Raw genomic sequence first — 17,220 nt, 5'->3', positions numbered from 1 at the left:
ACGAACTTTCTGGACAACCCAATATTTTCGTATCTACTTTTCCCTACATGTAAATATTTCGCTGTAAAATTCGGTGGAATGATTTATCGAGATTAGGCTAATAAAATAATATAGTTATGTTTTAAAATGTAATTAAATTTCAAGAAAAAGAATTTTAAAGTTTTTAATTCTCTTTTTTCAGCTAAACGTCGGATGAATAAATTGTACAGATAAAAAAGTTTCATCTTGACGTTCTCTGTAAGGTGATATTTTTGTGAAAATCGATTTGACGAATTTAAAAACTTTTCTGTGCCCATTTTTCGAGGACGGATACATACGCCCTTCGCAGTCCAAGGTTTAACTGAGATTGAAGATCCAGAGGTCGAACGACCCTCTTACCCGCATTCTTAACGATTCCTCGGCTCCGGCAGGGTTGCGGTTATTAGAGCAAAGGTCTGGAAAATTGCGTTCATCGTGGAAAAATGGGCTATTCCGGCACATCTCGTCTTCTTCGGATTATTATCCTTCTGCGAAAGTTACCGTTGGTCCTTTTACGCTCGACTCTCATATCTCCTGACAGCTATCCGTCTAGACGTACAGTTCGCGACGAGCAAGTCGTCGTTAAAATGAACTTTTCACGTGCAATAATTTCTGGTGCCAGTTGTGTGCCAGTTTAAAAGCCCCAACATATAAAAAAAGGCGCTATTTTCTGCTTTGATTCGTTTCTATAGTTTTGTTATCAGTGACGCCAGTTTATGTTTACACAGAATTCGACACGGTTTCGACTGTTGTAATTGGATATTAATGGTATAATACTTCAGTCACTGAAAGTTTACGAAATTTGAAGAAAGAAGCGAAGTATTTTATTACTATTTGAAATACACTTTCTTAGAATACTTCTTGTCTTTTAATTTAAAATTTAAATACATGGGTCATATTCATTTAGTTCTCATACAATGTTTCACTTCTGGCTGAATCAGTTATATAGTTTATTTGTTCCTTTACTAATACATATCAGAGGAACCAGAAAGTAATGTCATTTCTTTTACATTAAATTCAAACGAATACATTATTAATAAGTTTCTATTTTTAATCAACTATGTATTCACCCTCGTTATCAATAATCTTTTGTCATCTAGTGTGTAAATTTTCAATACCAGATCGATAAAAATCAATAATCTGATGGATGATAAACAAGTATTTAAAATTGCAAACACGACATTACTTTCCAGTCCATCTAATATAAACACCCTACATTCAATAGTACCATCTTAAATCATATACCATATTATTAATCTAACCTTGCAAATACCTCACATGACATCATCCATTGCTATGATTAGTATGACAAATAAATTGTATTATTACAAACATAACAAGCGCGTTTACAGTTGTTTTAATGCATTACCAACGTTCATTATTGCTAATATATCTCCAGTAACCATAAACACTGATGATCATGTTTTGGCACTTTCGTTTACGAGACGATGTTTAGAGATAACGACACGATCAAAGCTGAGGCGTAGGTACTCCAAAGTACATCTACTCTTTACTTTGCTAGCGCAATAATTTGGAACGCAGTTAAAGTGGCACCAGTTGAATTTACCTTTGGTACCCTGCGGGCCTCGTGTAACTTTAATCATCGCCACGTCCGATATCGAACATCGCCGAATGGAATTTCGTTCGGCAGATTGCTCTCGAAATTAATATCGTTCCCGTTTATTCGGCTTTCGTTAATTCTGTTATCGAACGAGCTTGACACGATAGTTATCGAGAACAGGCAAACACCAATTTGCGCGAATGCTGTGTATTAAATTCATTCGGAATTAAGTCCATCCTGGAATACGACTAAGCACAACCGGCATCAGACGCGCTATAATTACTACGTGCTCACTAAAAGTTAATTCTTGCGTGTGCAAAGAACGTTTCAAGTGCACTGAACCTGACTAGTCCAGAAATTAGGTACCCTCGCGAATCCTTTGCGACGTACTTTGAGCTGACCCTGCCATGTTTAACGCTCCATGTGAAATTATTCGAACAAAGCTTCTGTGAAATTCAGCTGAGAATTATTCGAATAAAACGTTTCGTTTATTCTGTATTCAATTGTGGGGAACTGACCAATATCGAGTCGCATTTTATGAATATGGTTATCAGTTTAATGAACTAACTTTTAAATAATATCAGTTTTCAAAATTTACCTACCCTGAAGCAATTCATGTATTAGTAGAAATTTTAATTTACTGAAGTTCGTAACGGAAAATTAAAAATTCCTGACTTATTAATATTGGGTTGTCCAGTAAGTTCGTGCCAATTTTTTAAAAAATTTCAAAGGCATAGGTATTATTTTGTTCCACAACTTTTTCACTGTTTATGTGTACACGTTATCTGTTTTCAACTACTATATCGATATGTTCCGCTATATTCACCCACCAAAAATAGACATGGACTTTTCAGACAACCCAATACATATATAACATACTTCTTATTAGTATTTTTTCTTCAACGTTGTGTCTATACAGAGTGTTCCAGTTGAAGACGACTACCTAAATATCTCTAATTCCATTACTAGTAGATAACTACAAAACTATATTTTAATAACCTGTTTGTATAAATAACATATTTTATTATATGTTACGTATGTTTTTATATCACGTGTGTGGTAAAATATTATCACTGCTGTAATACATTTTTGATAAATATTTAAGACTGGATACCAATGATATAAATTTTATTCAATTTTCCAATCCCAGCAGCAAAGGCCTGTCACCCTTTTTATATGAATTTTATTTTACAGAGCAGTCAACGTGTTAAATTTAAATCTATCATTCTGAAACATTCTGTATTATTTCGGAAACACCATTGTACATAAAATTACGATAATGAAAGAAAAAGTATAATTAGCCTCTAAAATTATTTCACTGTCCCGTGCTCTCGAACATAAATTTTGATCAAGGAACACAGCCGCGAATGGCCAGGAAATAATCAGCATAAATGTATCTCCTTCACGAGCCACAGAATGGAGAGCAAATTCGCTTGTTGCGTTTTGGCACCTAGCCCGACAAAACAAACGAAACTTTCGTTAGTACCATGAACTCTTCCCGGACCATTTATTCCATGAATGAGAATTTTCTCTCTCTTTGAAAAACAGTCAATTGTCTTGAATGATAATGTAAGAATGTGAAAGTTTAGTGGTGTTATTAACATTATACAACAAATCTAAGCAGTTAACATACATGTTAAACAGATCAAATTTCTTTTAACCTTCTTAGAGAGATAAAAGCTCCCTTTACATTTTTTAATAGAATCTAATATCAACGTATATACAATTTATTGGCTCCCACTGAAACTACACAAAAATATTTTTCTCGCGTTTTAAAATTAATCGTATAACTCATTAAGAGTACCGTAAATGAACGATCAAAATCTTTATGTGAAAATTAACTACGAAGAGCTCAATGTTAACAATTTAAATCCTACGATACAACATGGTGGTGGAAGTTATATGGTATCGGACTGCATTTCGTCGAAAGAAGTTGGGAAATTAGTATTTATAGATGACATTGTAGATAAAAATAAGTATTTAGATATCTTGAAACAAAGTTTAAGAAAAAGTGCAACGGCCATGAACATTGAAAACGCATTTAAATTCTATCAAGATGATGACCCTAAACGATAAAGCCAGAATAGTTCAAGAATTTTTTACATAATTACATAATTGACCTCGTATGTTACACCCACCACTGCAGGCAGCGGATTTAAATCCTATTGAGTATTGATGGGATTATCTCGATAGAAAGATTCGAACAACACCAAGAACATCGATTATTGGAAGAATGGAAGCGTATTACAATTAATTGTTTCGAAAAATTTACTTCAAATATGTCTAATCGATTGCGACATGTGATTAAACAAAAGGGCTATCTGACAAAATATTGGTATGTTAATTTATCAAATACACATAGACGGATTTCTTATGTACATCATCAAAAACTCGGTAGGTGTCCGAATATTAATGCGACGCAGGAATAATAGATTATCTAGTATATTGTTTGTTACATAACAAATTCGATGTATCCAATAAAGAAAATTTACATTTCTGTTAAACAGAGCATATGTTCTAATATATCACACAACAAAAAATGTATAAAATGAATTATGGTCAGGTGTATATGTATATATTTCGTTCGGCAATATTTCTCTCGAAAATCGATCCCGTTTATTCGGCTTTCGTTAATAATAAAGTGTTATCACTGTTATGATACGTTTTTGTTCCACAACCTTTCCACCTTTTGAGGGATATGTATTATTTGGTTTCAATCATTCTGATATATTCACATCTGTACGCAAAATATCTCATTTTTTTCAATAATAAAATCAATTCTGAAAACAAGATATAATTCACATAGTAATAATGAACAAAGTACTATAGTGTCCGAATAATAATACAAGTCACTGTATGCTTGTTCGTGATATAATTGCTTATAATTGTGTGAATAATTGGAATACTTATTCTAAAATAAATAATTGTTTGTACGCTATAAGTAAACAGACGCGCAGACTCAATTGTTTCGTTCAGATACTAATAGGGGTACATTGTGTTCCAATGTCAAACTTTCACTTCAAACAAGTTCCACTTTATATTCTTATTTTCCGAAGATGTGTACCGAGCAAAGAAAGTGCAGTGTCGAAGATAGGGAAACCACCTCGGAGAACCGCGCTGAATTTCAATATGTCCAAAGTCTCGAAGGCACGAAGCGGGACAAATTCCGTATGACATAGCTCCAACTATTTCGTGATAGGAGAGCATAACGCCAATCCACAGATGACACCTGCTTACCTCAAAATGTCTACCCGTGTCTACGTTAACATCTCCTAAGAAATCGCTCTACAGAAACCAAAGCTAAGCAAATACTGAAAGAAGAACGTACGTAGTTCTAAGCAATTGCTTTACGTTTTCGGTTTCGTAATCGATATCATCTTCGCAATAGAAACAATATATAGCACATTATGCTATACACGGTCTATCTGTTAAGTTATGCCACCATTATTTAGGTATTTCTGTTGGTTCAATTAAAACATGTTTTAGACAAATGTTTATCAGTTCTTGGTGAGTTATATGTTCGCATATTTCTAAATCTGAAAAAATGCTATTTTCGTAAAAATGTAGAGGTTGTCTTGACTTTTTTCTAATATTTCTAATTTCTAATGCAAAGACCTCTGTATCGTAGAAAATGGATCGCAGTTTTAACATCTGATGTAACCTGATTTATTTTGTAAGGAATAATTTTTCATTAAAATTAAATTTTTACAAAATTGTCGAGTTCAAGGTCATTTCAAGGTCATACCATAATACACCGTTGAATTCGTCTCGACTCAGCAACGGCTCTATTTAAAAAATAGTCAAGGTGACCGTTACATTTTTACGTAAAAAGCAATTTTTCAGATTCAGAAATATGCAAACATGTAACTCATCAAAAACTGATAAACTTTTTTCTAAAACATTTTCTAATTGCACTATCGGAAATAATGGCGGCATAACATAACAGGTTGATCTTGTATAGTGCATTGTATTATATAGTACATTGTACAGTGCGCTATGTAACTATGGATAATATTTGATAGCCATACAATTTTGCTTATTATTGTTCTTCTAATAGATTACGAAAGTTATAATATAAATAATTATAATAATTCAAGGAGAGTAACGATAAACAAAATTATATGGCTACTAAAGTATAGATGCATAATAGTAATAGCTATCATTTCAACCGTTAGATTGAAACTTATGTTAAAGGGTTGGTACTTTAATATACCAAAATGACGACTAAGTATATCTATGTAAGCTAGAGTTGTAAATAATTAAATGCAGAAGCACAGAATTTATTTTTACACGTAATAAGTAGAATGAAAATTGATAAGTGTAGTAAACAAAAGAGAGATATAAATAATAATGATCCTGATATTTCGCCTACGAACATTTCGTATTGAAAAACAACGTAATGTCTTTAAAAAAGGCCAGGGTATCGCGAGAATGAATTCATATCTCGTAAGTGAGTGGAATCTGCGGCGGATAACTATCACAAAATCATCCCCTAAACGAGATTACTGTTCAGGCCGGTGTCGGTGGAGCAAGTTTGCGGAGCATTCCCATGCTGGCACCTAGCCAAGCACGCGAAGGCAAATCACTTTCTTTTTTAACGAGCTCGGATAATGCTCTCTTTCTCGTAAATGCGACCTCAGGTTGACTTTGGAAACGAGTTCAACTGTTGGAATACAATGCCAGAGTAAATTGCATTCTTTAAGATACCCTCGTTAACAAATTATCAGCAATTCATCGCTGATTTGTTGCAATTAAGCAACGCTACCGTTACTTTCAGAGGTAAATTAATGAATGAATGCAGACTTAATTCTCTCTATAGACTATTCACACGAAGATTCTGAAATCATGCAATCTGCAATCCTTTTAAACCTATGCAGAATTTCAAATAAAATATCAGACTTGAATTAGATTAGTTGAGAATATTCGTGGAATGAAGATAAGATAACTATACAGAAAAAGGTGCTCAACACCGGTTTCGATGATTTTGAAATATGTTATCAAATTCATTATTCTGAACAACTTTTTCCTATGTATAATTATTTTTTAATTACCTATATTATTCTATCAAAAGTTTTGTTTATGAATATCTCGAAAATTAAGCGTCCCAGGCGATACCAGACATGTATTAGAAAAATTTGATCAGAATAATCAATTTAATAACATATTTCAAAATCATCGAAATCGGTGTTGAGCACACTTTTCTATGTAATTATCAAAAATAATATTAGTTGGCATATGTCTGCTAATGGAAAGCATAGAAAATGCATTTATGACTATATAACATAATCTAAGAAATTAAGTATTCTATTTAATTAATATTTTAAAAAAAGAATTAACGGTTCGTCGAAAATATGCTTTAAAAATGATAAGTATAAGTATGCCTTCTCTGTATTACACGGGAACCATAGCTCGATGGAGTTTCGAATTTTCGAAAATTTTCGAAACTATTCAACAGTTTACGAAAAGTTAATGGGAAAAGCGTGTTCATATACAACATTCTGAATAAAATCTCGGATACGTGTTTCAGTCATACGATAGGGCTGGAAAAGTTACTTAGATAACTTCTGGAACTCGGCTTTAACGGAACTACCTATGAAAGAACTTTATTAAAAATCGACGAAATTCCACCCTTCTCTTCTATGGATTTCCTACAACTTTTGCAGGTTCGTAGATCTACTTGGCCGTCATCAATTCTCGCTGTCAAGTTTCTCTCGCGTCTGTATGGGTCGAGGAACAACTTTTGAACGATTAAAGATTATTTGATACGAGTTGCTTTCAAAAATAGTAAAAAATCACTCCTTTCAGACAATTTACAGATTTTACGATTTTCTATTACTTTACGTGTTACTTTAATTTTTTTTCATCTCCCAATCGATTTAAATAAAAACAATTCGAATTATGAGTTTAGGAGAACAAAGAGACGATCAACTGAACATATACTACTTGGTTCTGCAAATTCGTTTTATAAATTCATTCTATAAATATACTAAACATTTTTAATAAAATCATTTCAACTGTGCTCGCGTAGACGTCTGATAAGCAAGCTCGCGTACCATTACATTACACGCGTTCGTCTTTTTTCGAAGGCGTTTCCGTTCCAATATTGCATCCAGAAACGACGTATCTATTAAAAGAAGCCTTTTCTCCTTCTGAGAGATATTAAATCATTTCAACTTCATGCTCTGTTAAACGTAACTCTTGACAATATGACCTGGCAGGAATATACATTTTAATATCGCAAATGAAATGTTGTATCGCTTTAAAGTAACTATATATTAAAAAGAGATAGACTTTATACAAGTTATTTCGCAAATCAATTATTATTCCTTGCTTTTGTATGTTATCTGTTATTCAAGAAAGTTTCTACTGTTGCCTGATTTCTACATAATCGATTCATGGTTACATTCTTGCAAATAACAAATATCCCGAACGACGAGGACAAAGACAAAGACAAAGACAACAATTTAACGAACTTAAATTAATCCCAATTCTTACGACTTCATTTCTATCTTATATACTCTTCTTATTCTTCGTGCTGTAAATATACACCAAAAATTCTCTGTTTATATTCTTTTTAAAAATATTATGACAACCGTGAAATTTTAATAAAATACGAGGCCTGAAGAAAAACAATTTCAATTATTCGATATATTCTATTAAACATAACGTGTCTTTCTTGAGAGCCTTTTTTGTAATAACAAAGCTGAAGCTTCATTTTTCTCTTATACATACACCTTTCCAAAAAGTTACATTTCCGTTTGTCTTTTTTCATCATTAGTTTTGCTTTTTGTACATGAAATTCATATACTACAAAACTTTACTGGAGAGAACTCGAAATGTGAAGTAAACATTTGAATATATTCAAATAGGCGCTTGATAGGGACTATATTTTGTTTTTCAGCTAAATTTCCAAAGTGCTGACTAAAACTCTCCCTCAACTTTGCATAATTGAATGGGTTGACTTTAAATTCGCACGAACTGCGAACGAGACAGCGAATGAATGAGCTATCCAAATACCGAAACACTAAAGTATTCTACAACTGAACGCGCAACCATTATTCTAAACAAAGGAATTGTAATGAATATGCAGGGAGGATATTCGCGCAACTGGTGCAATTTAACGCGAACAAGAGTATCTCGACAGTAGATTATCTGCCTGGAAAACTTCGAATGCCTTAAAAGGTACTTGGGTGGTCTTCAGGACAATTCTATGTTTTACGACCAAGAAGCTTTATTTCCCTTTCCGCGCTATCGCATTTTATGTCAACCAACGTAAATTCCTACCGGACCACATTTCCGCTTCTGACGAAAACGTTTACGTTCTCCGAAACGTGTACCGTATCTCCTATTCCTTATACTCTACTTTTATTTTACTGCTTACTCGTTCAACGAACAGAAAACAGCCTGTTTACCACAAAATGCTGGCAAATACTCGGAAGTATACTACATACGAATAAACTGAAATGTGGCGTTGCGTGATTTGTATTATGCTGAGAGTGTAATTTATTTGTAACACATAGTAACATTAAAATCAATTACTTGTGCTTGTTTTAGCATTAATCAATGTGAGTAAAAAGTCTTCAGGATTTTGTATATAACTATTAAACGAGATTATTTTTCACGTTTAATGTAAATCATGACAAATTTTAATCAAAATGAAATAAAGGGATACATTTCGTATCATCTGTGTTTTATTAAAGCATAATCCCAAAGCTTCTTTACTTCTTTATGGATACGTTATGACCTTATGGAGTGTATGGCTTTTCAATTTATAGGTTATAGTAAAAATTGATTTTATCATTTGCGACCGGCAGATATTTTACATTTTTAACAACGAGTACTGATGAAAATAATCAAATTCTAAAGCTGGACATCGGAAATTTGTATCGTTATCGTTGCAAATATGTACTGTATAAAATACTTTGTTAATACTTTCATGCATACTTCTGTGGTAGATGGATTTTAAATAATTGCTATTGATTTTTTTCAGCGAGCTCGAATCTCATGGGCAAATTTACACAAAGTGTTCGGAGAATCGTCCAGGATGTAAAGGATGAGGGAACTTCAAGTAAGTCGTTGTTCTATATTACTTAGTTTAAAAAGAATTGCAGGGTGCATTACAAATAAATAAATTTCTGCGTATTCCTCTATTCGCAATTATATTATATGTATTTTGCATTTCACTTTCATATTCTTTACATTTCACGAAAATTGTGATATATTTTTATATTAAGAATATTACATCGCTGAAAACGGATATAATCGCTATTTGAAATTGAATTTTAAAGTAACAATTATTCATTCCTGAAGAGATCCATAAAAAACATTTTTTCGAAACATTATTACTAACTAAAAAACGATGCTACTTGAATTCACTTTTTTTTAAATACTTATTAATACAATTAAATAATTCTACATTATTAAATTGAACATCGCAGAGATAATAAAAGTACAAATTATCAAATGTTAATCTTCAAATGTTATCTTGGGAACTAATTCAAGGTTATATAACAGAGATAGTTAACTTTTCCGTAAATACTCTCACTTAAACTGTTATCTTAGATGTCGAACTCTCGAAGCGTGGTCTTGTTTGTAGAGTTGTAATACCAGAGAATTGGGAGGAAGATGGTCGTTCCAACTGTTAGAAATAAGCTATTGGCTATGTGCCAGCTAGTCGGTCGTTAGCTTCATGAATGGAATTGAAGTAGAAGCTCTTACACTCGGTCAATGGACGTAACGATGCGCCGGAAGTACGGTTTGCACGTCAAATAGTCGCAAACCTTTCGAATAGAGTAACATCATTAATGTGACATGACTAATAGTGCTTAATACCGTGTAAAGTAGCGAAATAGAGTCCACTTACGTGTGCAATTAATTTCCATTAATTCGGGTTTATTGTAAGGTCAGATTGTTTCAAACTGTAGTGATAAACGCTTTCAAACAATTACAAACAATTCTAATAATAATTCTTCCTACTAATCTAAAAATTATTAATCAAACTTTTAAATTAATAAAATTAATAATGAAAACAAAGTATATAACGTAATAAATCATGAGTTCTTATTTTTAGTAAAATAACTGCTAAAACTATTGATCCAAAAACTGGAGCCTCAACATGAGCCTTTAATAATCATCCATGAAATAAAAATATAGGAATTTTAATAAAAAATGATAATATATATATATATAAACTAGCAAACCTCGGCACGGCTTCGCCCGTGCTAAGACTGAGTTGAATTTAAATTATGATCTTAAAATAATTTAAACTAACGCTAACATTTAGCATAAGGCGAGTTGATAAACAATATTTTTTGTTTTTTTATTTTGTGTATCGACTTTTTGGTGTCCCTACTCTGGAGCAAGCAACATACATATAGTTGACCATCCGGAAAACATGGATTTTCTAAAAATTCGGCAACGCGCAGTGACTGCCCATGAGCTTTGTTAATTGTCATCGCGAAAGCAAGACACGCAGGAAACTGTAGTCATTTGAATAACTTCAAATCCATACTAATATTAGCAATGCGAAACTAACTCTGTCTGTCTATTACCTTTTCACGCCTAAACTGATCAATAGAAATATAGTTTTCTTGAATTTAAATTTGGAAGTGGAACCATTTGTTGTTTTAAATGAGGGTAGTGTCGTATACACGGTGAATCATGTATCTTGTTCTTCCATTTATTCTATTCTATTTATTTATTTTATTCTAGTTCTTCTAATATGTTATTTTTACTAAAATAAGGTTTCAGTTCTAGAATCTAACAGTTCGACAACATGAATGTCGTTTGCATTCAACTGACAGTCCAACAGTTCAGTTCGTGAACTTTCGCAAACCAGTCAGTGTCTGCCTTTTGTTCTTCGTAACACAGATGTTTGGATCGATATTTCTAATTCTCCGTATACAGATATTGAAATTTCGAATTGAACTCGTTCAAGTTACAACAAATTGAATAGCATAAAAATCCTCTCTGTGACAAAATACATATATGTGCTAGGTTTCGCGTTGATCGGTCAAACAGTTTCGAAGTTTATCAATCATATATAAATATATGTACATGCAAACATCCATTTTTATATACACAGATAATAGATACAAATAAATTCATACCCATGTTTCTATTTACATTTATAACTAATATAAAAAATAAATATGAATAAAGGTAATGAAAAAATAATGTATAATATATAAAATAATACCTTGATAATAATCGTGTAATTCCTATTCCTCGAAAGATAATAATTATGAATGTTAAAATTAATTTTATTTCATAATAAAAATAACAATTTAATAAATCTACAGATATAGAAATTATTAATGAAACTATTAATAATCTACTAAATAATAAAACACAAAACTTTTCGACAGAAATTTAAATTCAGATTGTTTCAAACTGTACTGAAAAACGCTTTCAAACGACTGTGTAAACTACAAAGCTCAAGCAAACCAATTAAATTGTCCACTTACACGAGACGAAAGTTCCCATGAAATTTAATAGTAGGGAACGTTACAAAAATGATCAGAGTACGAGGGACCTTTAGCCTGCATACAAACGCACCTCGGTTCATTGTTGCATTCGCGCAAATTCGCCAGAGGGTATCATAGAAACTATGAAAGCAACGTTTAGTTAAGATAGATACAAATTCATGGTAACGTGGCCGCAATTTTAATTTTTCCATTAGACGCGCACGGAACTGCTCTGTGAGCAATATTGTCAAGTTAGCTGGTAAATGGACAACGCGTATGTTTACACGCGCCTGCACGTAGAGATTGTCTCGCTTATTAACTTTGAAACAGAGGACGACCATACGAATGGAGAATACCCTGAAATAATGACGATGCTTGTTACGAGACATGACGAGCTTCAGAATTATTGACCACGCTTATGTACCTTCTAGCACAAAATATTGGCGAAAATTTCACCTTCCAAATGAAATCCAGCATTCTGTAAAAATAACAATTATTTTAACGCTTTGTGCGATATTATTGATTACGTCATTGTTCCTATTCATCTTTTTCACGAAAAATGAGAACCGATAGAAAGCCGATATATTATCAGTAATTTTTAAGTGACAAATATAGGTTAATAAGTAACGGTTATTCAAGCATGAGAGCCTTTAATATCACGAATAAACATACAAAAACGAAAATTAATTTTTAAAAAATAATGTACATAATATAGACATTTGTATACACTTTATTTTGTATTATATTCTGTCTTAAAAATTTGTTCTGGTAATCGAACACGTAAATAATTCATGATACAATGTCGGTGACCTTGAAATGACCTTAGAAGATGAAATTTGTGTGTCTTCGACTTTCGCTAACTTCTTATAAATTAATGTATTTGTCTCGACAGATGCTACCAGAAAATAAGTATAGAAATAGATTATCCTATTTAAAAAAAAAATTATTTAAAACAGCAGAGTTTCATATTTCGAAAATGACTTTACCTACAGAGGAACTTTTACCAACTCTTGATTATAACCACTTCTACACCCTGAAACGTTTGCTTAACCAATTTTACCCTAACTACCATTGCCGCGAAACTAATTAAAATGCTAATAATTACTGGACCACCCTTTATGCAAAAGTTCCACGGTATAGTAAACGTTTAAATACACACATGGAGTTAAAATTATAAACTATCAAGAATACCAATGAAATATTTATAAAGTTTATTACTTATTACCAATCCTTTTATATTACTACAAATTGAACCACAAATGCATATAATACGATGGTAGGTGATCATTTGTAGTTATGCTGTATAAAGTTGTGTAAGTAGATAGCTCTTCAACTATTTTAATAATCAAGCAAGTAATCTAAGGAACTTGGATTTGATTACATTATTATTTCATCGTCATTTCTGTGATTCCAGGTGGTCAAACTAAAGAAGAAGTGATTGAAACAAACGAAAGACTAAGAATCGTAAGGATACGCCTGGATGGAAGTTACGAGATCGCTAAACGTGCCCTCGTTGAACTAATGTGCAAGTATACTGACAGCAAGCAAGTCCGCAATGTGTTTCAACGTTACAACCTCCTAAAACTTATGATTAAGGTAATCATTATTTCACGTTGATGTTCAGAGATATCTGGAAAAATATATAAAAATATTAATACTACAAGTGTATTAATATTTTCATATATTTTTCCAGATTTCTCTGAACATTATAAATTACTGAATATCACTGAATATTACAATATTAATACATTTGAAGTGTCTTCTTCGGACAGATGTGTTTCCAGATAAATGTTCGTAGCGTATTACGAAACAAAAATCTCTATGGAATCAATATTTCAATCGAACCTGTATTTTATATCTTGACATTAATTTATTAATACCGTCAGATTTGGTTTGTGGGTAAGGTGTAGATGAACTGTTCACGCGCGGTTTACACTATATAAAGGAAATATTTATTTACGTAAAGATACACATATAAATGAATTTCGACTATTGCCGCGATCGTACGCATCGTACGATCGTACGCAGAGCGCATAAGGAACAATAAAAACAATGGACATCAGCCGATGTCGCTGTCACGATCCAAGCCGCGGTCGATATATTTCCTAACAAATACATTATATGAATAAATTATACATCAATATCGATTAACACCTTGGCTTCAGATGACGCGGATAGACGTAATTAAAATTTTCATATATTAAAAATAAATTTAAAAATAAATTTTTAATGCATCATGCGTCGTTGGAAGTATTGTATAAGACACAGTTTTTACATTCAAGTTTTGCTTCAGGATGTAATCAGAAACTATTGTGAAATTCTCTTACATTTTGATCATTGTTTTCATATACATACATATGTCATACAAAGAAAAAATATTAATTTCCATAGTAGATTACTGTGAGAAAAATATCAATGTTTTATTTTCTAGTAGAAAAGTAATTTTTTTTAAATGAAATTTAGTAATTTAACTCGTTCTTTGAAATTTCTTTGAAAAAGTATTAATTACTAGGAAAAGTTATAACGGTTTTTTCCCAACGTACATACATATTTGTAAAAAAATAAAATGCATCGCATTGAAACGCAACAAGTGATTTTTTTTTATGAAATACATTGAATTTTGTGATCAGTAATCAGACGATCAAAGACTTCGAAACGCTGCAATAATTGTTAAATAATTTGTTAATTAATTTGTCAAAAGTGAAGTGATGTACAAAATAGCATTGACTAATTAGTTTGTTCTTGTGTTTTCTTAGATCGACATTATTTCTTACTTTTACAATTTTATTAACGACTGCACGTAGCTTATTACAAATTCTTTTACTGTTTTTTCAACACTTAAATAAATTCTATTAATGTTTATTATATCTAATATAATGTCTAATGTAATAAATATATATTTCATCCTTCAAAAAGCTGCATGATACTTTTACTCTAAAGTGAAGATTTCTTATCGCCAAAGAATTATACGTTCTTTTAAAAAATCTTCTTCTTTCAAGTAGTAGTAGTGTACAACTAAACATTGAAACAATTCTGCTTGAATTCGCCATCGTGAATTGTAGATAAACAAGGGTATACGTAGAAAGATAGCAAAGGATTGCTCCTAATCTGGTGGGTCCACGGTTGCCCCGGAAACAAAGAGCAATAAAACCTTATTGGTCTCCTTTATTCCCATCTGGTCGCTAAATTTTCAGCCCCAGGACACTTCACGCTCAGAAATACAAAGCCAATGTCTGTCGACGTTCTAAGACTGTATAAATGTTTTGAAAAACATTTTCGTTCATTTTCGTCCATTTTCGTCGCTCCTCGAGTCGCGAAAAGCAAATTAAGAAAGAAAAGTGCGATGTCCTCTTACTTGTAAATCTAAAACACTTTCCTCATTCTAAATCGGTATTAAATACTTGTAATTCGCAACTATTACAAATTATAAACAGGAAAAGCAGCAATAATAAGTCGTAAATATTAGATATTTTATGGAAGAATACTCACAACACTTAATATTAGGTGTAGAAAATAATTCTATGACTTTATATTCAGTAATTTATAACTTGCGTTTAAACAGAACATCTAATAAATTATAAACTTCTAAATCGCCAGGAGATCTTAAACAGATAAATATTGAAAGCAGTGTTTCAACTCAATCTTGAACAACAAAATCAAATAATGTTCTACAACATATACGGTTTTAATTGTTTAAAAGAGTATCCCACTTAATTGGACAAACAAATCAAACGGTTCGATGCCAAAATATCTAATTACCATACTCCCCCGATTATTCAAATTTAATTAAGAACAAGGTGCATATTTGCATAGTAAATTACATTTGAATAATATATGAATGCAATCAATATTCACTATTAATATTGATCGGAATTCATCAAAATATCGTTAACAAGTAATACCAAACTTCGTAATTTGATTCAAACGTCCAGTAAGAAATAAAGTCAAAGTTTTATTTGAATTTAGAAATAGAAAATATTTGATACAAGAACTTTTAAAATTATAACTAGTAGTAATTCTTTTAATTCTCTACTGAAAAGTTTCGTCACCTATTTCCGGGTGACCCACAGTGCGGAGAAATAGCAAAATTGTGGACAAAAATTAAAATTTCATTGCTAATATAAATATATTGCCATTTATTCACAAAAAAAAATTAAAATTAACCATAAACATTAATAAAATAACAACAAAATTAACAAATTTAACAAAAAATTAACAAACCCCGATTTTGATGAAACTTTGTATACTTGTTTGTGGGACCTTCTTATGAGTTACACAATTCTCAGTATATGCGACTTGTGCGTTTTGAGGGAGAAATTAACCCTTTTGTCCGACCCGCCCCTTTTACTTTTACTCGGAAACGATTAGAGATTTCAAAAAAATGTTCAAGCAAACATTACACTGTTTTTAGAGGGCTATAAACCAGTATCAACAAATTTAAAAGAAACAAATTTTTTTTAAATTACCCCCCCCCCCCCTCGAAATTTTTGAAAATTTTGATTTATTTCTGGATCAGTAAGAGCGTTTCTCTATCAGTAAGCGTTTTTTTATTCTGAATGCAACGGTATGTGTGAGTTTATGATTATCATACAGGAAAATGATGTAATATTGTAAAATTGTCGCTTTAGTAGTCCATATTTCGAATTCTTTAGGAATTTTTTTCTCATAAATAATAGAAGTTGCACCCATATGTTATTTAACACAATATGCTTCATTTTGGCTGAGGATGTGAAAAATAATTTTTATAGAAATCCATAAATCAATTAAATTAGAATTTTTTACTTCCAATTGTGACCTTACACCAACAGTACGGTCCCTTATTAAAAATTATGTAAAACCGAACGTTGCAAGTATTTGCAAAAAAAACTTATAAGTTTCTTAAAATATAACAAATAATGTATCCAAATATGTTGAGAACACAGGATATTTTTTACCGTTTTTTCTGTATATTTGTTTAAAGATAAAGATTATATTATGGATACAAATGATTGATACACGATTATTTATAACAATTTCCACGCTGACACACATTTTCTACGATAGAAATCTGCCTCACATTGTGATATATATTAATATTGAATTTTTTCCACTTATTCGGCACTCTGTGACGTGGCGACCAACGTGTTAAGAATGTTAAGATGTTAACTGCCCACCAGGGTGCGATATCGGCGGCGT

At 31.8% G+C, this 17,220-nt stretch overlaps 1 protein-coding gene across 1 annotated transcript in view; it reads left to right on the top strand.

Annotated features, from left to right (window-relative positions):
• Window positions 1-17,220, top strand: part of LOC128893825 (uncharacterized) — a 192,773-nt gene that overhangs the window by 169,870 nt on the left and 5,683 nt on the right. The window contains exons 3-4 of the mRNA XM_054155113.1: window positions 9,570-9,647; window positions 13,460-13,641. Of these exons, the coding sequence (XP_054011088.1) occupies window positions 9,570-9,647; window positions 13,460-13,641 (260 nt within the window). The remainder of the gene's footprint in view (window positions 1-9,569; window positions 9,648-13,459; window positions 13,642-17,220) is intronic.

Source organism: Hylaeus anthracinus, unplaced genomic scaffold (assembly GCF_026225885.1).
Source record: "Hylaeus anthracinus isolate JK02 unplaced genomic scaffold, UHH_iyHylAnth1.0_haploid 0, whole genome shotgun sequence".
NCBI classification, from domain to species: domain Eukaryota; kingdom Metazoa; phylum Arthropoda; class Insecta; order Hymenoptera; family Colletidae; genus Hylaeus; species Hylaeus anthracinus.
This window is presented reverse-complemented; position numbering and strand designations above follow the sequence as displayed.